Source organism: Cotesia glomerata, linkage group LG3 (assembly GCF_020080835.1).
Source record: "Cotesia glomerata isolate CgM1 linkage group LG3, MPM_Cglom_v2.3, whole genome shotgun sequence".
Taxonomy (NCBI): Eukaryota; Metazoa; Arthropoda; class Insecta; order Hymenoptera; family Braconidae; genus Cotesia; species Cotesia glomerata.
The window spans coordinates 26,206,126-26,230,585 of record NC_058160.1 but is presented as its reverse complement, the minus strand read 5'-3'; the positions used below and the strand labels follow the sequence as shown (position 1 = coordinate 26,230,585).

The window sequence follows — 24,460 nt, the reverse complement described above, 5'->3', positions numbered from 1 at the left end:
GTTTTGGTAATTATTTACAAGTGGGCTCAACCTATGGTAGGTCATGTTAAATTTTTTTTTTATTTTTTTTGATCAAATTGATCATTTCTTTTTCTAAATTGTTCGTTTTTTAATGTAAGGTAAAAGACCGAGTTATTGACACTGGCCTAGTTGATTGACACTTGCAACTTTATTCTAATTAAAAAAATAAAATCTTCTCAAAAAACCAATTGTCTTAAAATTTATAATTCAAAAATTATATTTATTAATTTATTAGAGTCAATTTGTTCTATTTAATTTAAATAAAATTGCAAGTGTCAATAACTAGGCCAGTGTCAATAATTTGGTCTTTTACCTTACTTTTAGAAAAAAATATATCAAAAACATCAAAAAAAGATAAAATAGAAATTTTATCCAAAAACATGAAAGCCAATTTTTTTTCCAACTTTTAAAGGCGAAAAAGTTATTGAAATATTTATTTTTCCCTTTTACGACATTTTTTATCATAAATGCGCCGTAAAAACAAGCAAAATCGAATAAAAAAAATTTTCAATTTTCTTAGCGGGAAGTTAAAAATTAAAAAATGTTAATTTTTCATCTAGTTATGGCCCAAAATGGGGTTAACCTCACTTGTAAATAATAACTAAAGTTTTTTTTTTATTTATTGGAAAAATTTGAAGGTTTGATTAAACTTCTTTATCACGACAAACTTTTGCATCAAATTTTTTCTTACAAAAAGTAACAAAGTTAACATCAAAATCTGTGTCTATAAATAAAAAATTCATTCTTAATTTCCACCCTCGAGTCTCAGAATCCTCGATCTCAAATTCAAAAGTTCTGAGATTAAAACAAAACCGAAAGAAGTTTGCTGATCAATCACGATTGCCGTTGAAACTAAAGATCCCAGTTTAAAAAAAAAGGAAACCATTAGCATCATTGATCCCCTTCGCGAGTCAAACCGGTGTCGCGCGAACCGGATTACGAGAGACGAGGAGAGAGATAAGGAAAAAATAGAGAAATTTGTGGTAGACAAGAAGAAAGAAAAAGAAAAGGGTCGGTGAAAATCCTCTTGCTGTTACTCTTGTTCTTGCTCTCGAAGAAAGCTCGTCGCTTCGACGTACATCAGTTGAATACAGCAATTGGTGTTGAGAAGCTCGTGCCGGGTTTAGCCGAAGAAACTCCTGGCATGGTCTTTGGAGTTTCTTCCCTCGTTGGACGTCACTCTTACCCCGATTCCAGCTGTACCGCCCCTAGAGTCCGCGGCCACGCCTTCCACCCCCAAGCATTATCTCTTCTCACGGCCCGTACTGTTGCTCCAGCTCTCGTCTGAGTCTCTTGGCAGCTGTTTCTCCGGTGGATTCGCTTTCGCCGTCACTGCACCCGTCCTCGTTGTCCGCCGAGACACCTTCCACTTCTTCTTGGCGTCGCTTCGCCGTGGCCATCTCTGCGGCGTGCTTTTTCCTCCACTTGGTTCTTCTGTTCTGGAACCAGACCTTTAACAGAAATTTTTTGGTTTAATTAATTCTTCAACTGTCAGGAATTTATTTTAGTAATAGTGATTACTCTTCTAAAAATTTAAAAAGAAAATAGATGGGCTTGTGAAAGATTTTTCATTCAAAATTTCAAATTTACATTTGAGAAGTGAAAAATAATTCGAAGTTATTATAAAATTTTTTTTTGTATGTAATTTTGTTCAAATTTTACGAAAAAGCGGAAAAATAAAACTGAGATTTTTTTTTAAGAAAATTGATTAAATATAAATTATCTGTGAATACACAGCAAAAAAAATTAATTTAAATCAAAAGAAAAATTCTAAAACCAAGGAAATAATTTTGAAGATTTGTATTGTCACGAATAAAGACGAAAAATTTTTGAATCAAGTGAAATTTACCCAAACCAAGAAATATTTCTCAGTTTAAGAATTTTTCTACTCAAATTAAGAAGCTAATGTTTTTCAAAATTATTTACTTGATTCAAGTACATTTTTTTTTTGTGTATTCTTGTTTAAGATAAAGATTTTTTCATTAAAGTTGTAAAAATTTATTAATAAAATTTATATTTACATAAATTGTAATATTTAAAGAAATTTCAGTCATGCAGTGTTAAAAAAAAATAAGTTTTATTCTAAGAAAAAAATTTTTGAACCAAGAAAATCATACTAAAGAATTTTGTTTTAAATTTAGTATAAAAATTCTTGAATTAAAAAATTTTTTCTCAACTGAAATAAATTTTAAACTGAAAATTTTTCTGCTTAATTTAAGTCTTAAAATTTTTTCCAATTGTTATTTTTGATTCGCAATTTTTACTCTTGAATCAAGTTAATTTCTTATTAGTCTTTACAGTTAACTATTTTTTTTTTTTGGTTAGTGAATATTTATTCATTATGAACAATGTTGTGTATAAATTTGTAAAATAAAAGTTATAATTAAAAAAAAATAAAAATTACTAAATATATTTTTGAATTGCAAAAAGTAGTAAAATTATGAAAAAAATTTTTTTTATTGTAATTTTTTATCTGAAAAATGAAAAAAGCTTCAAACAAAATTCAGCCAAAAAATATTTAAGGAATTAATAGTCAAAAATTAAAAATCACTTCTTAAAAAAAAGTCCTCTAACGAAGAAGCTCGCGAAATGAATGTAATTAAATAAAGTAAGAGAGTAAATAAAGTTTTATATAGCCTTGTAAACATCGTTATTCTGAAAAGCGAGTATAAAAATTTAAAAGTATTTAATTTTGTCGAGATTCGCCAGTGTTCATGTCATGCCGTCTTGAGTGTTTTAATTTTCATCCGAGCAGCTATTAACTTTTACGATACCCGTTTACTTTTTAATCCGTTTAGCGCTCCACCAAGAAAGCGAGACATTTATATCTTTAATTTAACCTTTCTCTGCGCTGGGGGTCGAGGGGTAGCGAACGGTGGAGTAGCAGTAGGAGTATATTTATACACACACATAGGTCCTCAAGAGTGGGATGTAGACATCATACCAAGGGCTCTGTAGCAAGCTTCACTGAAGTAGTTTGAATCGGGGGTTAGGTGGTTTGTGGGTGCAATCGGTACAGAGTTCCTGGCGTTACCGTACTCCCTAGACGCCCATTACGTTAATTAAATACATTGTTGTGGGGACACAGACGATTCCCAGTATGTATTTCGTGTACTTTATATATAGGTGTCAAGTCAAGAGAAAGACTCTTTTTACCTTCACTTGACAATGGCAAACGGGAATTGTTTAAGATCAAGGGAGGGGCCAATTAATTTAATGATAATTAATTAATAATTTTTCAACTGTTTGAAAAATTGACTAAATTTTCTGGACTGAAAAAAAATTTTGTGATTCAAGAAATTTCTTTTAAATAAGTACGAAGAAAACTTGAATTTTCAAAATAACTTTTTTATTAAAAAATAATTTATTATTAAATTTAGTGAAAAAATTTTTATTTAAAAAAAGGAATTTGTTAATTTAACAAACTATTTTTTTAACTTAAAAAATAAGTAAAATCTCTTATGTAGAAAAATTCAATTTTTTACTTCAAAATTTTTTTAATTTTAATGAAAAAAAATCATTAAATTATTTGAAATTTAACAATAAAAATATTCTATATCAAGAAAATAAATTATTTGAATCAAGATAATTTTCTTTAGTCATAATAACCTTTTTGTTTGTGCAAAAAATTACTTTATTACTTTTCAACAAGATAATTGTCTTTAAAATAATTTTCTCGAATCAAGAATATTTTTCTGAAATCAAAATAATTTTTTTATCCGTGTGTTTTACCCAACTACTTGACATTAATTTATCTTAGCGATGACATTTATCGTGAAAATAAATATGAGTATAATATCTCCGATAAAAATTTATTTGTCTTTTCAATCCACAACTGTCACGTTATTTTTTCAACTCGACTAAGGATAAACGCCCTGGGGTGTCGATACTAAATAAATACTCTCGAATTTGTCAAATACTTTTATATAAATATATCGAATATATCAAAGCAATCAATCTGGATGAACATAATTTTTTTATATTCAATCCTCTTGGGTCAGGCGTATTGCCCATACCAACTTGATCTGCCAATAAATTTTCAAAGCCTCGCTAGTCAACACTACGGTATACAGAGGAGGAATATTACGCCCGATTATATTGGCTGAAGCTGCATACACTTCCTCTTCCTCTCCCTCGCAGTTCCTCTCTTCCAATGGCAGTAACACCACCAAAAAGTTTAGTTATGTGTATAGATACATGTATAGACTTTATAAGGGTGTGAGGCCCGTGGGTGTGTAGGACACAGTTGTGGCACTTCGATGTTTCACGATCGAGTGTACGCAATAAACCCAATATATCAACCACCGTTATTAGCTGGCAACACCACAAATCTCTCTATAAGGCTACGGGGAACCTGGATCATATATATTAGACATATCGTACCTCGTAATGTTCAACTGTTGGGTAATTTTTTTACTGTCGACAAATTTTGGTGTCAGGGTATGAAATGCTTGGTCATACTTTAGATTAGTTTTTATTTTATGGTATTTTTTATTAGACTAAAAAAATTTTTTACTTCTAAATGTTTTCTTGTGTCAAGAAAATTTATTTTAGAGTCAAGAATATTTTTTTTTGTCTTCTAAAATTCTTAAAAGGAAATTGAACCATATGTAATTGAAAGAATTGTTTTTAAATGAAAAATTTCATTAAAAATACAGTAGAATGATATACTGAAAAAAAAGTTAACTTGATTCGAGAGGAAAATTCTTGAATCAAGAAAATAATTTTGAAGAGGGTAATTGTCTTGAATCAAAACGAAAAATTATTGAATCAAGTAAAATTTACCTAAACCAAGTAAAAATTTCTTAGTTTAAGAATTTTTTTACTCAATTCAAGAAGATGAAGTTCTTCAAAATTATATACTTGATTCAAGAACACTTTTTTTTTCTGTGTAAAAAAAATTGATTTGATTCAAGAGAAATATTTTTGAACCAAAAACATCATTTTATTATTTTGTAAAATTCATTTGAACCAGAGATTTCAAGAATGTTCCTCTTTAATAAAGTAAATTTTTTATCAGTGTAGTTATCGATCGTAGATACAAAGATTTTAATTCAAGAATTTAGAAGCCAAGAGAATAAATTTTTGAAACAAGAACAACGATTTTTTAAAAATAATTTCATCGAATCAAGATTATTTATTTTGAATAAAATTATTTTTTTTTGTGTAACACAAAAAATTTATTGAATAATAATGCCGTGTTAGAATTGATTGAATTAATCAAATAACTCAACGGAATTTTTTATTGATTTCACACAAAAGAATCTTGAAAATTTCAACACTGACTCGTAACAACTGTATAATTTTTATATTAACAACCCACGGCGTGTAAAAGCATAAAATGCTTAGTCACACCTAAAATTGTTTTATTACAGCGAATAAGTAAAAGTGAATTAAAAATTACACATATAATTTATTACGGTATCGTATAGTATTATAGCATTATAAAATCGATTGATTAAATAAAAGGGATGTATATTTTTATATATATAAGGCAGATCGTTAATATTAAATAAAGCAGGACTATTAGCAAATCACTAAAAGTTACTTGTAACACAAATCCCAACAGCCTGCGGCCGGAAAAAATGTCTGGCCCCTTTACGCCGGATTACCGATGTGGTTTTTTATATTTTTCCCCGCTATCCATATTAGTTACGCACGCGTTGCCGTACGCATCCGCGTCATCAGAGGGTGTGTTGCACCCTCGAGTCGTACTGAGCCGGGCACGGCAGCATCCACATCCAACTGCTAGATTTATTAAATCAAGATTATCTAAGCCGAACATTGTGTTGTAAAGCCGAGTATAAAACCGCGGAATCGTCACTCTTCGGCTCGGGTATCAGTTATTTCGTTTCTCCCGGTTTTTACACTTCCAATGTTCTCTTTTTAGCTTTTTTGGGATCACGTTTTTGGAACAACGGAATTTAAAACAGATAACGATATCCCAATTGATAGTCGTTGAAATTTGTCATGACAAAGATTCAAATCTCAATGTTTTTTACAGCCGCTCCGCTCTGTCTGAACGATAATTTATCATTTTTATCTTCGGGGGTTTTATTTTAGTTTTAGTTGTTCGATGGCTGCTGTGATTTAAAAGTTTTATAAAACATTTTTTATTTTTTACGTGGCGTCGTTTTTAAATGGATGTATCCATTTTTTACTAGTAACAATAATTTAAAATATAATAAAAAAAAAAAATCAATTACGAGACTTTGAAATTTGTCTAAATTTTGTGATTTATGTTAATAACAATTTTATTTTTTTATCAACTAAATTTTTTTATCTTTTAGCTTTCATTATCTTGTAAAATTATATCTTTAATTTAACAACAATTTTTTTTAATATTTAATCAGTGAAAATTTTTTGAAAAAATGAGATGATTCTACCCAGGACTCAAGACCAGATCATCCAATCAGTAATCGGTATCAGTTGAATATTATTTAATTTTTAATTTTGAAAAATTTTTTTAATATTCACGATCGCGGATACACACAAAAAGAAAAATTTCTTGACTGGAGAACAAAATTCTTGGCTCAAGAAAATTTTCAGGTGCCTGAAGGAAGACCGAAGTTGTATTGGCCGAAGTAAAAATTTTTCTTGAAATTCTATTCTTGGTGGAAGTCATTTTTTCTTAATTCAAATTATCATAAATACTTGATACAATAAATTTTTAAATTTGATCAAGATTTTTAAATACTTTAGGGAAGCAGCGCCACCTACTTCAGCTGAGAAAAAAATTTTCTCACGAGAAAATTTTTCTCTTCAATATTTGATATCCATTTTATATTATTTTAGCGTGCAATTATACATATTAAATGAAAGAAAAATGATTGAATATTATTTAATCTTCCCATTTGACATGTTAATAAAAATATTAATGAAAATTTACTTCTATCAAGATCTAAATTTTTTGGAGCAAGAGACTGAATTTTCTCAAAACAAGAAGATTTTCTTGATCTAAATAAATTTTCTTGGATTAAGATACGTATTTCTTGAAGCAAGAGAATTAATTTTGTTGGAATAAGTCAAATTTTTTGTGTCAAAAAAAAATTTTTTTTTTGCTCAAGAAAATAATTAGGAAGAAAAATATTTTCTTGGCTCAAGAGAACTTTTTTTTTTGCGCACTGAAAGAAAATTAACTTCATTAAAAAAAAAAAATCGTAAATCAAAAAAATTATTTCGAACAGTTTTATTTCCTTAAATCAAGACAAACAAGAAGAATTCTTGTATTAGGTAAAATTTTTGCAAGCCAAGAAAATACTCTTTTGAAAATAATTTTTTTATCTTATAATTTTTTTTCAGTGTATAAACAAAATCTAGTTCTCTAATTATTATCAGTAGAATTTTTATAAGAAGAAATAAAAGCACTTGGATTTGGATATCTGTAAAATATATCTTGATTCCCCACGTACGAATAGTAAAATGTATAATAATATTATTGATGGTGTATAACACGCATATCGGTGAAGCCATTTGATCTCGAAGCAGCTTGATCCTGCGGAGGTTGAGCATGCGAATAAGCCGCCGTAGTGAGAGTGTGAGTAGGATAAAGAGGAAGGATTGTTGATGGTACATAGGAGGATGTTGAAGAGGGCCAAAACCAGCAAAAGGAAGTGAGGGTGAAGGTATATAGCAAGCGAGAGGTAATACAAGAGGTAACATATCGATATGGGGCGCCGCGACGAGAACAGAATACAGAAGAGCGCATTATCGCCCATATCCCATATCCCAAAACTATCCTATACCTTATTCTGTCATTCACCTGCGCACATATTCTACATGTTATATAACTTCCCACCAGACGTTAGAATCTTCGAGTTATGTTTTACCGCCGATCGATTTATACCTACACGGAAAATATTATTCCTCGGTAATTATTCTTTCACTTCGATGAATGTTAGAGCTTACTTTTAGCTTTTTGCTTTAACTTGGGCAGATTAAACGAAAAAAAGAGTACAACTGAAATAAAATGGATCGGAATTATGAGGACATAGACGCAGACTGAGTTTCATTATTGCTCGAGTTATTCTCCGTTGGGGTGAAATCCATTGGGCCGCGGGAAAATTTATGAGTCGAACGATCAAATCGGGGACTCTGTTTGAATAAAGAGTAGCTGACGTAAACGACCTGGAAATACTTTTAAATTCAAGTCTCAATGTCATATTCATCACAGATCATCAGACAGCCGCCTGTCTGTAACTATTTATATTGATATATTTTATCGACCTGAAAACACTTAAAACTGTTAAGTCAAATCAATCTAGATAATAGGTATATAAATTTTTTTTTTAAGTACATTATTTGATCTTAATACTAAGTATATTATTTTTCCGGAAAAACTTTTCTTTAGAATATAAATTAATCATCGTGTGTTTGCAGATTGAAAAATATTAATTTTTATTTAAACACCTGAAACTTAACTCTCTGGTAAGGAGACAATTCCGCGATCAAGCGCCTTCTGTCGGAGATTTTCAACACTAACTTTGATCGAAAAATTATACAGTCGACGCTCTCTGTATTGGACCTCTCTGTATTTGACCGCTCTCTGTATTTGACCACATTCTTCCTCTGTATTTGACGATTTTACACAGCTCTTATGGACAAGGACGAGTCAAATACAGAGAATGGTCCTGTACGGGTGAGTCAAATACAGAGAGCGTTGACTGTATATGGACATTTTAGATAAACAGAAAATTTTTTCTCAGGTTAGCAAATTTTAACAGATGTTCCTTGAGTTTCTTGCAAGTATTTGTGACATAAATATTATTTAAGTCAAATATTACATACACTGCATATTATTTTGTACATAAATTAAAGTTTTTTCATGCCTATTGGTTTAGTGATTAGTGAACCTAATTCAACCGATGGACATTCCATCTGCACTATTGGTCGAGAGACATTCTCTCTTTGCATTAGTTCTATTGAGTCCATCGAACTTGAATACTAGTGAAGCTGGAAGTTTTGTGGTATCCGTTCGAGTTGTAAAGATGTTAAACGAATGAAAGAAATGAAAGAAACTAGATGAGAGCAAAGAGAAACCTTGAAAAAAAGATGATGGTGGAAGGGGCCCGGTAGCTTAACTGTTAGAGCTCCTGACATGTTATCAGGGAGATCCAGGTTCGATTCCTGGCTTGGCAACCAACCCCATTTATTTTTTCAAAGTTTGTCTTTGCTCTCATTTAGTTTCTTTCATTTCTTTCATTCGTTTAAGGGGGGAAATACGTGTAGAAGGCCATTTTCATGCTGATTTTCATTAATTTTTTTAAGGTATAAAAAATTAATATTATTTCTTGAAATTATCAGGTTATTTTATACATATATTTATGAGTATTTTTTCGTATTAAACAACAATATAAGTTAACAAATAGCGGAGATATCAGCTGATACACATCGTAGGTTGTCATCCGGCTTAGCAGTCTGTGTGCAGTATGGAAGCCACAATTTTTATTTGAAATCAATGGCACAGAAAAGTTACTTCATTTATATGTGTATCTTCCATATGAACCTCAATTCCAAAAAAAAAAGCAAAAACTTGCATTTTTTAGAGGGCTGTAAAATTAAGTCGTGAAATTTTACCACTTTTTCATACATTGTTTATTAAAAAAAAAATAATTTAAATAAAAAAATCGCTTTCGATTGAAGTTCATATTCAAGGCAATTGTAAACAGAAAATTATAAGCCATATCACAAGATGATTGGATTAAAACTCTTTGAGCTAGACTGCACACAGTTTTGAAAAAACTCGTTTCGAGAAAAACGCGTTTGAAAAAAAAGTGACAGAAAAAGTTAATGTAAAATAGTATTAAAGTAATTACTAAATCGCTTATAACTTTTGAACGAATGGGAATTTTGACTTGAAATTTAAAATCTATATTTTTGAATAGTTATACAAGCGTTTATAAAAAAAAAAAAATTGAATTTTTTTAAGCCTATACACGTATGTCCCCCCTTAACATCTTTACAACTCGAACGGATACCACAAAACTTCCAGCTTCACTAGTATTCAAGTTCGATGGACCCCATAAAATTAATGCAAAGAGAGAATATCTCTCGACCAATACTAGCGCAGATGGAATGTCCATCGGTTGGCTTGAATTAGGTTCACTAGTCACTTGACCAATAGACATGAAAAAACTTTAATTTATATACGTAATTGGGTCAATAAAAATAAATAATTGTTAATTATTTTGTACTTTCTAGGGTTTTTTCTCAAAACAATCCGTTCTTTTAACTTGAAAAACGTCATTTTCAACTATAGTTTAGAACAGATATATCATTGACCATTAACGTCATCTTTAAAAAATTTTGACACTGTCGATTAAGAAGATTATCTCTCGGATAAATTAAAAAAAAATGACAATTGCTATCAATTACCAGCGCAGAAAATAAATTTCATTCACAAATTCGACATTTCGGATCATAACTTTGACACACATTGGACCAATACTTCCGCTTATTGACATTAAATAAATAACGGATCAACGAGCGGAACAATACAACTGATGCAAGATATGTATAATCCTCTCTTTCTCATTTGAGCGTGGAATAAGCCTCGTGTCGCGCGTGGGAGGTGAATGAAGGGAAACAACGGCTGCTGCCGTGATTTATCATACCGTGCCACGCCACGCATTGCCGTACTATAACAACGTATACATGTATAGAGGAAAGCATAATGATACATGGGAGGTATATTCGCGAGTGTAGGCAAGGGCCGTCAGCGATATGGTAGCACACACGTCGGAAAACTGGCTGAGCAGAGTAGAGCCCTCGTACTAATTGACGTCATCGATATTGGTATCCGTCGACGAGCAGATTACCCCGCCGTAAACAACTGCCGCCACCCTCTCACACACATCCGTACATGAAACTAATACCACTACCGCTGTTTGTTCGTTTAGTAAAGTACGGATAGTCGCACTTGTAGCCCTCGGTGTGCCATCGTATCGCATCGCTCGGCTGTCATGGCTCTTTGACACTCCCCCTCTTATAGTTACAGTGCTTAAACTCGAATAGGGGAGAGCTAAATGCCAGCAAGTGTAGTAGCTCACTTACTCACTTATTACTACACAAAGTCGTTAATGACGCGTGCCCATGTCCATTTTTTACGGCCGCGTTTATAGATTTTATTATTTATACCCGTCAATCATGCCATTTAGTATCAGCACATGTTAATAAACACATACTATCACTACGATACTTTTTTTTACTGTCAAATTTCGAAATTATTAATTTTTGGAAAATGTTTAAAAATTCCAATAAAATCAATTATTCGATTTTAGTTTTGAGACACTGTAATTCTGCTTCTAATTACTCTATCATCATGATCTTAAGCTCAAAATTTCTTTCAAATCTTTTTTCTACAGCCTTATCAATTTTCAATTATAAATCTTTTCAATTTTATAACCTACAAATTTTCAAAAATTATAAATCTTAAATTGCTAATGAAATCATTAATCTTCAATTTTCAACTTTGAAACACTGTAACTTTGATTCTAATTATTCTATCACAATAATTTTGGGTTCAAAATTTTCTTCAGGCCTTCTTCTAAGACCCTATAAATTTTTGACTCTTAATATCCATAAATATATAAGCTATGAATTTTTAAAACTTCAAAACCTTCAAATTCCTGCAAAAAAGATAAATTTCAAATTTTCAACTTTGAGACACCATAACTTTGGTTCTCATTGCCCTAGACTTTTCACCCTGGACTCAAAATTTCCTCTGAACCTTCCTCTACAACCCTATAAATTTTTATACTTCAATCTCCATAATTTCTTATATTATAATTAAATTTATATTAAAAACCGATTCAATCAATGTATCAACCTTTTTTGCTATGTATCAGAGTAAAAATTTATCGAATAAGATACTGAAAAATAAGAGGAGAGTGTCGACATCGTTACTCAGAAATTAGCGGGAAGTTGCACGGATGGCCTTCAGGGTCTACCGTTTTTCTAATTTTTTTTAAGTACTTTACTGATAGAAAAAGCGATTTTATTCTAGTGATACAATCTTGAAGTAAAAAAAAACCATTGAAAAGAATTTCATTGTCTTATTTATCAAAAACTTATTCAAAAAATTTTTGTATTCAAAAATTTTGATCTTGACTCAACATAATTATATTAAATTAACGTACAAAAAAGTTAAATAATTAAAACAGAAATTTCTTTTTCGTAATAATAGAAAATTTTTCATTATGAATCAAGCATAAGAATTCTTGAACAAAATTTTCTTTAAATAAGAATAATTTTCTGTTTAAAATAATTCCACTAAAATCAACTTAATTTTTTTTACCAATCTTAAAAAAAATAAAAGTATAAATAAATGACATTTAAATTACATTCAACATAAATTAGAACAAAACTACTTTTCATAACTAATAGTAACAGTACAAGTAATAAGACCACACATTATATTGCATAATAGCTTCTACAACCCTATAAATTTTCATACTTCGATCTCCGTAACTTCTATTATAATTAAATTTATATTAAAAACCGATTCAATCAAAGTATCAACCTTTTTTGCTATGTATCAGAATAAAAATTTATCGAATAGGATACTGAAAAATAAGAGGAGAGTGTCGACATCGTTACTCAGATGATAGAGCTTTTGTATATATCCCTCGCAATCTCGGACGTTGAGATGGTTTATAAACGAATCGTACTTTACCAACGAAATCCAAGGTAATTGAATGCCGACCCTCGTTCAACACACTGTCTATGTCTGTCTCGTCCTCGAGTTTTCCTGTATTAGTATCCACTTTTTTATCTTTTCCTTCTTTCTGGCGAGCTCTCTTTTTCATCGCGCTGCGGCTCACTCACACAAACTCATGCACATGTACGTGGAGCATCAATTCAACTCATCCCCTATAGCCATCACTCACCGTTGCAGACTTATAGCTTTCAATAAAAATGTAAATATGGCGGCGTGGAACGAGCCAATGACAGGGCTACATCCGGCCAAGCGCGGCGGTTTGCTCTAGTTGGTAGCAAGAGCGAGCAGGAGTGAGATGCTCCGATCCAACATAACAGAATATGGAGAGAAGAGAAGAAGAGAGGGCTCGATCTACGTATAGGTGCACGGTGGCAGAGTGTGGCACCACCACCACCGTAGAAGAGAACACCAGCATCCAGCATCCACCATCAGTACTTCCACCCACATATACTGACGCCCATATTGCTCGCGGCGCCTGTTCTGGTGAGACTTATTCGCGGACGACTCAGACTCTGGGATTCTCAGCTTATATATTCTCTCTCTCTCTCTATGTCTATGTCTGCCTACATGTGCTTGCAGAGCTTTTAAAGTATACAGGATATATTACATATGATACTTATTATGAAAAAAGTAATGTGTGGAAATATTACGCTCTTTTTTACTTTAAGCGGTATCTAGAAACTGATATCGGATACTGGGTATATACAGGTATTATTATGGTATATAAGCTTGTCACGTTTTTTTCAATATTGAATCATAGAATTTGAGATCATTTATCATTTATCATTCATCGTGATAGATCATTCAATCATAAAATTATGAAAATTTAGTTCATGAATCATAAATCATAAAAACATGAATCATTGATGATTAATCAGTTTGGATTATACCCGGCTGCCCAATTTCAAAACACATTAACTGATAATTTTAAGATTTTTAAAAACTTTTCTTATTAAAATTAATTTTGCGCGTCATATTGATAAAAAATTTGATTTATGAATAGAAAATACTTGTAGAAGGTCTACAAGTTATAAGAAATGTAGCAATACTAAACAAAAATCAGATATAAAAATTTTGCAGTTACTGTGTTTTAAAATTGGGCAGCTGTACCCTCCTAATGTAAAGAATGTCTATAAAAAAATAATACGTAGAAATACTTTTGTTACGCATTTTAAAATTAATTTTAAAATTAATTAATAATATTTTTGAGGAAGTTTCCAAAAAATTTACTCATTAAATGATTATTAACATTTATAATTGACTAATAAAAAATCTAGCACTCTGAATTGGCAGTATACACTTGACAACACTGCAAGAGTTCTCTAAATTTAAAAATTATTTATATTTACTAACTAAAATGGGTAAGATCTAGCATTTAAAAAACCGCGGTTACTTATGCGCCAGGTAACTGCGCAAGCGGTGTTGCCAAGTCAAATACAAGATTTTAAAGAACGGAAGTTCCTTGTCATTTTTCATAAAAAATATCAGATATCTCCGTAATACGTTCGGAAACCTACTTTTTTATTATTTTAATCGTAAGCTTGTTATTTTTTCAATCAAATTCAATGAAAGTAAAATTTTTTTTAAATCGTTAATTGCATTAAATTCTTAACCAAATACATGGTTGGTAGAACCAACTCTCTATTTACCTACATGTAAAAATTACAATTTCTAAACCTAATTATTTCATTAAATATCTCGGAAACCTACTGTTTTTTAATTTTTTTATTAATTATTAGGCTACGTAGATTGAATTTACAAATTTTCAGGAAGTTTTAAAAATTTTACTACTTTGTGTGGATCTCCTCAATCATTGAAGTAATAATTTAAAAAGTGGAAAAATTACACTAAAAAAACTATTTTAATTCAAGAAAAAAAAATTCGTAAGCCAAGAAAATCATTTTGAAAAGCTTTTATATTCTTAATTTGAGTAGAAAAATTATTTAACTGAGAAATTTTTATTAATTTAAGTAAGATTTGATTTTTTTAGTGTATTTTTTTTTTAAATAAAATTTTAAGTTTAATATAAAAAAATATTTACCTTGACTTGTGACTCAGACATTCCCAGAGCATAAGCTAGTTTAGCACGTTCTGGTCCAGCAAGATACTTCGTCTGCTCAAATGTCTTCTCCAGAGCAAATATCTGCTGTCCACTAAATGTCGGTCTTGTGTGTTTCTTCTTGCCGTTATCGTGTTCACCGCCGGCACCACCACCAGCAGCTCCTGACATCGCTTGTTGACATCCCAACTGCTGTGACACTGAAATATTATCGTTTTATTACACTGATTCTATTTATTATAGATCATAACTCTTGATACTTATCATAATTATCTAAGCCGTAAATTTCAGAGTAAATCGTTTTTAACTGTCATAAAATTTTAATAAAAAAATCTGTATGATAAAAAAATGCTTAGGAAAGAAACTTTAAATATAAATTCAGTGATAAATTTACGAAAGAGTGAATCGAGAGCAATTGGAAGATAACTGCGTTATTATTTAAATGAAATAATTTAGCTTGATGCTCGGAGCATAGTATACACTTCAGAGTTAAGTAAGAAAAATAAAATTAAACGAGAAAAAAAGGGTCAAGTTGAAAGAGCGAAAAAAGTAAAGATCCTTTGTTCTCGGTGGGAGCGTTACAAGGATTTTCTTTCGGATTTTATCGTGTTCTGGGTAGAAACACCACCCTCCTGTACACACTCAAGAACCGGCTGAGGATAATTACATTTTTTTAATTAGCACATCTCCAACCTCGGGATAATTATAATTATTTGTCTCATAACTGCGTGTGGCGTCATGATTGCTCCTCATTTTTTTAACATTTTTTAATATGCATATATTACGATTATCTTAATGTAATAATTAAAAATATGTAAGTTTTAATTGCGCGAGCGACCCTAGTCCCTACGTGACTGCTAAATAGATCACTAAAGTAAAAATATAGCTTCAACCTCTACCTGGAGCCAAGATCTTTTTTTAAAAACTAATATTCAGAATCCACTTTTTTTATTTTTTTCAAGTACTTTACTGATAGAAAAATCGACTTTATTCTAGTGAAACAATCTTGAACCAAAAAAAAATCATTGAAAAGAATTTTTCTGTCTTATATTATTTATTTATCAAAAACTTATTCAAAAAATTTTTGGATTTAAAAATTTTGGTCTTGACTCAACATAATTGTATTAAATTAACGTACAAAAGAGTTAAATATTGAAAACAGAAACTTTTTTTTCGTAATAACAGATAATTTTTCATTATGAATCAAGCATAAGAATTCTTGAACCAAATTTTCTTTAATTAAGAATAATTTTCTGTTAAAAATAATTCCACTAAAATCAACTTAATTTTTAACTTCCCGCTAAGAAAATTGAAAATTTTCAAAAATCGGGAAGTTATTGTTTTTACCCCGTTTTTTAAAAATCGAGTTTTCATCAGATCTCGACGTTTTGAGGTCCTAGGAAGCTTCCCTGACTATTCCCGCGATGGTGTCTGTATGTCTGTATGTATGTATGGATGTGTGTGCGTGCGTGTGTGTGTGTATGTGTGTGTGTGTGTGTGTGTGTGTGTGTGTGTGTGTGTGTGTGTGTGTAAACCTCTCATAACTTTTGAACGGCTTGACCGATTTGATCGCGGTTGGTGCCATTCAAAAGAGTTCGACTAAACTTAATTTTAAATGGTTTTTTTTTTAATAACTTTCAAACGGCTCGACTGATCAATTCCAAAAACTAATCAGCTCTTAACATAAAAAAACCACGTCGATCGCCACCAATCTGGTCAAAATCAGTTGATTCGTTCGTGAGTTATCGTTGACGAAAGAAATCGAAAAAAGGGTTTTTTCGAATTACACCGAAACTTTCGGTCTTATCAATTTGTGTTTAAAAATTTATCATAGAGTTTGGAAAACTGCGTCGAATGCCGCCAACCGCGTGAAAATCGGTTTATTCATTCAAAATTTATTGCGATTTGAAAATTCAAAAAATAGTGTTTTATCAAACTTTTGAGCTTAAAGAGCTCAAAAGCATACAAAAGCTATTTTTTGAGCTCGGAGAGCTCAAAATAACACAAAAATTGTATTTATGAGCTCGGAGAGCTCAAAAACGTCATAAGTGCAATTTCAAGCGTTTAGGCATAGAATTGGCGGGAAGTTGCAGGGATGGCCTTCAGGGTCAACCGTTTTCCTAATTTTTTTTTACCAATCTTCAAAAAAATAAAAGTATAAATAAATGAAATTTAAATTACATTCAACATAAATTAGAACAAAACTACTTTTCATAACTAATAGTAACAGTACAAGTAATAAGACCACACATTATATTGCATAATAGCTTCTATTAATATTAATATTAATAATAATATATATAAAATCAAGTTAATTTAATTTGGTTTGGTCAATATGATAATAAACGAATATTATACCAATATTTGTATGCAGCACGATTATTTATAATTGTTACGTGGTTCTCCGCATTACAGAAATTATAATCGTGCATACCAGTAGTATGACCTCTACTCTGTACTCGTGCAGTAGTGTTCGGTCTGAATATGCCGGCGAAAACGTATTTAATGTATTCCTACAGTAACTGTACTCTGTGCTTTGCATGTACCTAGCTTTTCTCTTTATTTGCATTTGTTATTATTATCATCATTACTATTACCATTATTAGTATTATTATTATCATGCTTGATGCCTGTGCGTTTAGTATGTAGATATAGTACAAGAACATTACGCATTTACAATTCACAATATAAGCGACTGCATTTACATCCACTATTTGCAGTGACAGTTTAATTTACGCTCATGAACTGGTACCTCCTATCAAAGTATTTAGTCCCGAGTCAAACCGATATTTTACCATATCCATTGCTTTTCACTGTTTGCCATTAGATATCGAATATATATGTATGTATATTTATTAGGACCATCGCTTAATCGATTAACAAGTGTACTGCTGCAATTGAATTTAGATTTGGTAATTTATTAATGTGTTTGAGGAGAGGAGATAATTATATTAAGGTAAAAGCACTTTTATCAAATTTTACTTTTTTTTTTGTATTAAAATTAAACATTGTTGAATTTTTATACTTATCAATTAATTAATCTTGTCTCTAATCAAATTAAAATTTTTAAATGTTGATTAAGTAAATTTATTAATTAATTTTAAGTGAAAAAATTCATATTTTATTAATAAAAATTATAAAATTTTTATTAAATAAATATTGACAATTTTTTATATTTTATTGATCTATTATAAAAAAATTTGATATAGTTGTTAGTAAAGACAAATAATTAAAAATATAGAGCATTAATAATTGTTGCTTTTACATTAATTAAATGTTAAAAATAAAGATAATGATTTTGATTATAATAATGACAATTTTTTGTACAGTATTTTCTTAAAAGTTTCTAATTAAGATAAAAAAAAATGAATTCTTAATTTGTGTTTTGTGTTTTGCGTGGATTGTCTTAAGCACAAAGTGTAATTATCTGAAAAGTTTGTGAACAATATCGACCTAATGATATCGGAAAAGACATTACTTGGATTTTACAAACTTAATTCATGGACAGTGAGTTAAAGCGAGAGCGAGAGGGCAGAAGGAAAATAGGGAAATATTTAAGCTTCGGATTCCCTAGGTGTAGGAATGTGGTAAGCAGCTCGTTAGAACCCTCTTCGCCTACTGGCCATTATTGCCTCGTTCAGTATTCCGTTACAAATTGCTTTATTAAATGAAAGTCCCGCAGACCACGTTGCTCCGGCACAGCCAAACCGAGAGAGCTTAATACAGCGAAAGCCCCCTTTACAGCCGCTGTCCTTGCTGCTCTAATATTATCTTTTTGTTCTGTTTTCTCTTGGAACTCTTATGAACACGTTACTACTGTTGGGTGCAGCTACTGCCCGCTGGGCTACGAAACTCTACTGTGTCTGTTGAAATACTTTGGGGGCACTAAAAAACGATTTATTCATGCGAAATATTGGGTATTTAAGCCGAATAAGTAATAATGTCCATTAATAAATAGTCATTTTTAGAAAATTATCAATTTGGACGTTAGTAAAATTAAAATTCTATTAAATTAGATAATTAGATGATCAATTCTTGGCAAAAGATTTATTATTGATCCCCTTTACTTTATCTTAAAATTTATTCAATTAACTTATATACTGAAAAAATAATAACTAGCAACCTTGCCGTCACTGTGTGACTGCCGTGACTTGTGAACTATAAATAAATAAAAAATTGCTTTATTAAATAATTACTTTTGTTAAATTGCACTGTACTTTTTTAACTATCGATGTTTTTAAAGATATAAGCTCATCCTGATGTTACGCTCATCAAGAGCTTTCATTTAAGTACCCACATGCATTTTGATATATTTTTCATATATTCATATATATAATGTATAATATATATTTTAAAGAAATAAGCTCATTCCGATGTTACACTCATCAAGAGCTTTCATTTGAGTACCAACATGGCATTTTTTATATATTTTATATATATGGTATTTGTGAAATATATAAATATATAAAATATATGAAAAATTGATATGGGTACTTAAATGAAAGGCCTTGATGAGTGTAACATCGGGATGAGCTTATATCTTTAAAAATGTCAATAGTTCACGAGATACAGGGTCATTTCTTAATTATATGTATCTAGAGATAGAGCATTTTCGAATGCAGCCTAAATACTTATCATCGTAAATTGACTATTGATGAGAATGATATGAAACCATGACGAGGCACAACTCCAGGTCAAGACTTTTCCAACGATACCAAATTTAACCGTAAAAACCCATTTTATCATCTAAATACACTGGCAACAAAATTTTGCTTATTATCTTAATAATATAGATAATAATAATTGGTTCAATAAAAATATTTCCGACAATTTTTCTCTCAGAACAATTAAATATTCATCAGGCGAAGCTTTATTTATACTGGCTACTCAAAAATATAATTCTAAAAGGAGAACCAAATTATTGTCAGATTTTGGAAATTGAATTTTCTAAGAATTTGATTGTATCTCACAAAGACAATATACTCTTGCTCAAATATGTAGAATTTTTCTTGACTAAAAAAATGATTTTAAACAAAAAATTTTTGAATCAAGACAATGGGTTTTTTCGAAATAATTTTATCTTTAGATCAAAAAAATTTCTCTTGAATCAACTAATTTTTTTTTTCAGTTTATCGAATTCAATCTTATCAATATTGATAAATAAAAAACTAAAAAAAATTTTTATTTTTTATACAACTCAGAAGCCCTCGACAAATAAATTTTTTAATAATCCTCGAGATAAATATTTAAATTCACGAACGCATTGGTGATGGTGAATCATAAAAAACCATCTCGAAAAAAATTTATTCAATATGATAATGATAATAAGAATAAAAAAAGTAAAGCTTATCCCTACACTTAAGGAGACAATATTGCTAAATTAAATCTAACGAAATACTCGTGTCAGCAACTCGGCGCAATAACATTTTTTTTCACGAGTATAAGGATTGAGATGAACGCGATGTCTTTTCCGGGGATTCGACGTTCTATGATAACTTTTATATGTTCCAAGTAAAGTGAACATGCTTTTTATATGGATAATACACAAAAAGAAAAATACAAACACACATATCTTAAATCATTTTATAACAGTGTCTGTATCAATATATATCAATGTGTGTGCACTATACATTACACTCAAACCTATAAGGTCGAAGTCTCTTTTATCCATCAAGAATTCGCTAGTACTCGTATCGGTTAGAGGCATAAACACTGATGGTGTGTTGCTCCCGTGGCGATCGTTTTGGCCTCACGAGGCTCATATCGCACTCGATCGACGATGAAAAACGCTCACACACATGCACACATCACAAAATATACCCTACTAACTCTAACAATAAACTAAGATCTATATTATCTGTAAATAAAATATTTTAATCCACCAGAATCTCTCGATAAATATTTTTTATACTCACTAAATGTTTATAATTTTAATTGTAAACTCTGAATTAATGTCCTACTAATCAATTATTTGCCTCCACTCGAGTTATAAATCGGATTCTTATATAAATCCGTCGTTCCGTGTTTACAAAACATATAAATGTTTTAATGATATGTAAATCTAGTTGGTAATTTATGGGGATTTTAAGTTAAATTAAAAAATTATCCAGTCAAATTTTCCGGTAAACAAAAATATTAAAATGATTGATAGCTAACTCGCTAACGATTTTCATTATACAATAATTTAAATTTTAAATAATGATAGCAATAAAAATCTAAAATAACAATAATAACAGTGGTTACAAAATAAAAATGAGCAAATATCTCAACGCGGTGTTTTGTATCCGACGGCACAGCCTGCTACCGTTCGGTCCTATTATATATATTTCTTGAGCAACCACACAAATCCACAACCAGCCGATCCCTCGGTGGTCACACACATTTATAGTAAATATATGTGTGTATATATGTATAGAGAAAATCACCACCCTCCTTAAATTCCGGCACATGTGCCACCGCCGACTTGATCTATGCTCTGAAGCCTAGTAGGGGCGGGAATGTCACGTGTTGCCCTATAATGTACACTTAAAGTATACAATCCACGCGGTTTTACGGTTTTACTTTATCGTTTCTGTTAACATTCTTAAAGGATGTATTACATGGTTAAATAGATTTTTAGGCAATGTCTCTTCATAATTATTAATTACACTCTAGGAACTTTATGGTAATTACCGTCGTTAATCATTTTTGATAATTACTATTTTATTACTCGTGAGTTATTTTAATATTAACCCTTGCAGGCTACGATTGCGTTATAATTGTTTTTATCTTTCCATACTTTCGATAAGAATCTTTATCATAAATAATCACTGACAGTTGTATTCTTTGATAACGATATTCAATGTTTTATGTTGAGATATTAATACTAAAATAATATTAAATTTTACTTTGTTTCAGTTATTACTGAGGATTCAATTGCTTAAGAATTTTTTTGCTAAATAATTTTACTATTTTAATTAAATCCTCAAGAGTTGTAAACTTTGAGGTCTATTTTAAAGCAAAAATTTTGTGATGTACATAAAAAATAAATTAATAATTGTCTTGAACAAAGTAAAATTTTTACTTTAAATAAAATTATTTTAGTCTTTCTCAATAATTTTCTGGACTTAAATAATTTTCTTTTCTGCGTAAAAATATAAGTAAATATCAATTTTAACGTACTGATAGAAGAATTTTTTAATTTATTGAATAGAAGCAATTATTTGTTAACTATTAACAAAAATTTTTGTGGAGAAAACTCAATTTATTAACAGTTGATAAATATATTTTGAATTGAATGTCTCACTTGCAAGATTATATTTATAATTTATATAAAATAAAATATTATCTAATCAATGATTTATTACTCTTCAATATTTATTTTATTTGTTACATTATATTTTATAGAAAAACAATTAATCTACCTGATCTATTGGAATTTTTTAGTCTATTCAAGTTACGACGTTACAAAAAGTGTCAAAATAAAACTTCGACATCCGCTTTTTTAAGGTTCCAAATAAATGTTTATTAACAATTAAAAAGAATATTGATCAGTAGTTAATAAAATTTTTTAACTATTCATCAATTGTTAATAAATTATTTATTAACTCTAAATAAAAAGATATTAAAATATCAAATGTTAAAAAATAATTTACCAATAATTAATTAAGCTCATTAAAAATCAACAAATCCTTCTATCAGTGTATTTTTCTTTTAAATTTACTTAAAATCACATAAATAATAAACAACTTACAGGAATGTAACCGAGCTCGCCATGCCAGAGGATCACTAACAAGTCCCTGCAATCCTGGCCAGTAAACAGCCGGATGTCGAGCTTCTGTCCTCTGCTGAAACTGTCCGAGTCCTAAAAAAAATCCACAGTCAAATTCTATCCATAAAAAATAATTCCCAAACCAAAGAAACAAACCTGCAGAAGCAGTGAAACCCGCATGCATTCCATATCTCGGCGCAGCCAAGTGCTGCGGATGGCTGGGAGTAGACGCGAGCGCGTGAGCCGCCGATGAAGGAACCTGAGGATGAGTAGCAGCGGGCCGGGATAGAATATTGTCAATGCCGTGCGGATTGCTGCCTACCGAAGTAACAGAAGTAGCTGGGCTATGTTTTCCACTGCCAGTAGGCGACGCTTGGCCCTGCGGAGGTGTTGAATTTATCTGTCCCAGTCCAATAGACTGCCGCTGAAGCTGAGCCGCATGCTGTTGCTGCAATTGCTGCTGCTGTTGTTGGTGCTGATGGCTCCGTTCGGCCATCGAGTGGAGCGCAGCAAGCGGTTGGCTAGCCGCTAGCATGCCCCCACCACTCAAATTTAGGAATTGCAACACGTGAGGTGAAGCCGCAGCATGAAAATCGTGGAGCCAAGGTGGCCGGGGCGGAGGCGGCGAGTGGCTCGAAGCTGGCGGTGGCGAACAAGATCCCAGTGATGACCCTGCGGAAGAACTTCGGTCGCCGTCCATATGCCCGTTTCTTCTGTGGGCATCACTTAGCGATGACATTGCGTCTATTATTTCACTTCTGTCTCTCACTTCAAGGACCAATGGGTGATTCACACCACTACCTCCAGAAATATTGTTATTATTGTTGTTATTATTGTTATTATTAGTATTATGGGACGATGTATCCAGAGTATGATGATGAACACGAGTGGCCTCTGTTATACCGCTATTACGGAGGCTCTCGGCGCTGGTCACGGAGCACACCATCTCGCAACGTGCATAATAATTCGCTGATGACGTGGTCCGATTATCGTCTGGCGATGGACAATCCGTACGGCCAAATCCAGAGTAGTCTAGAGGCTTTGCTGTCGATGCAATATCCAGTTTTTACGTCCTTTGTGTCCGGATTATTTTTATACAAAGCTTACTTATGGCATTTAGACTGTCTAAATATTAATTAATTCCAATTATACATTGATACAATCACTTAAATTGTTTCAAACAATTGTACGACAAGTAGACAAAGTTTATAAGCAGACAATTACAATCTTAAATAGTAATAATTACTATGTGTTGTGAATATTTTGATAATTTGACAATCTCAGCTCCAAAATTAACCAAGTTAACTTGTCAAATTTTATTAGCTATGTATATTATTAATTAATTAATTAATTAAAACACTTATCACGTAAAAATAAGTCACAAGTCAGAAAAAATCACAAACACACTTAAGCACAGTTATTATTCATTTTTATTTCCACTTTAAGGTTTCTCCCAATTTTTTAAGGATCCAGAATTCGTATTGTTCAAATAACCAAATAAAATATTTTAGTTATAGAAGTACGAAAAAAAAATCTGAACAATTGACTAATTATTTAAAATTTTCACAAAATTTAAACAATTTTTTTGTTATTAATTTAACAACAAATAGAAGTTACTATTAATGTTGACAATAATAATTTAAAGTTAAGTAAATTGAAAAGGATGGATGAGTAAACGCGTGTCGGAAGTGCGTACAGTGCGCGGCACCTACGAGTGGAACGAGTGGAATGCGAGGTGCATCTCTTGTTCGTTGGACCGTTTTCAGGATTTTCACCCCCGCTGGTGTGTGTTCGGGTTCTCTCTCGCTCCCGCAGTCCGGACCCAATAGGCGGCTGGGAATCGCCAGAGGGGAAGATTCTGGACAGGGATTGTGCAGTAGCGCGCTGGAGGAGCAGATCTGGAGAGGGCGGG

General features: G+C 31.1%; 1 protein-coding gene across 1 annotated transcript; it reads right to left on the bottom strand.

Moving 5' to 3' along the window:
* Positions 1 to 592: 592 nt before the first annotated feature.
* LOC123260299 (homeobox protein Nkx-6.2) lies at positions 593 to 24,098 on the bottom strand. Its single transcript, XM_044721306.1, has 4 exons — positions 22,705 to 24,098; positions 22,531 to 22,641; positions 14,781 to 14,998; positions 593 to 1,472 (listed from the first exon to the last, which is right to left on the bottom strand). Exons 1-4 carry the CDS (start codon positions 23,492 to 23,494, stop codon positions 1,275 to 1,277), a joined length of 1,317 nt encoding a protein of 438 aa, XP_044577241.1. The 5' UTR covers positions 23,495 to 24,098; the 3' UTR covers positions 593 to 1,274.
* Between the last annotated feature and the right edge of the window lie 362 nt (positions 24,099 to 24,460).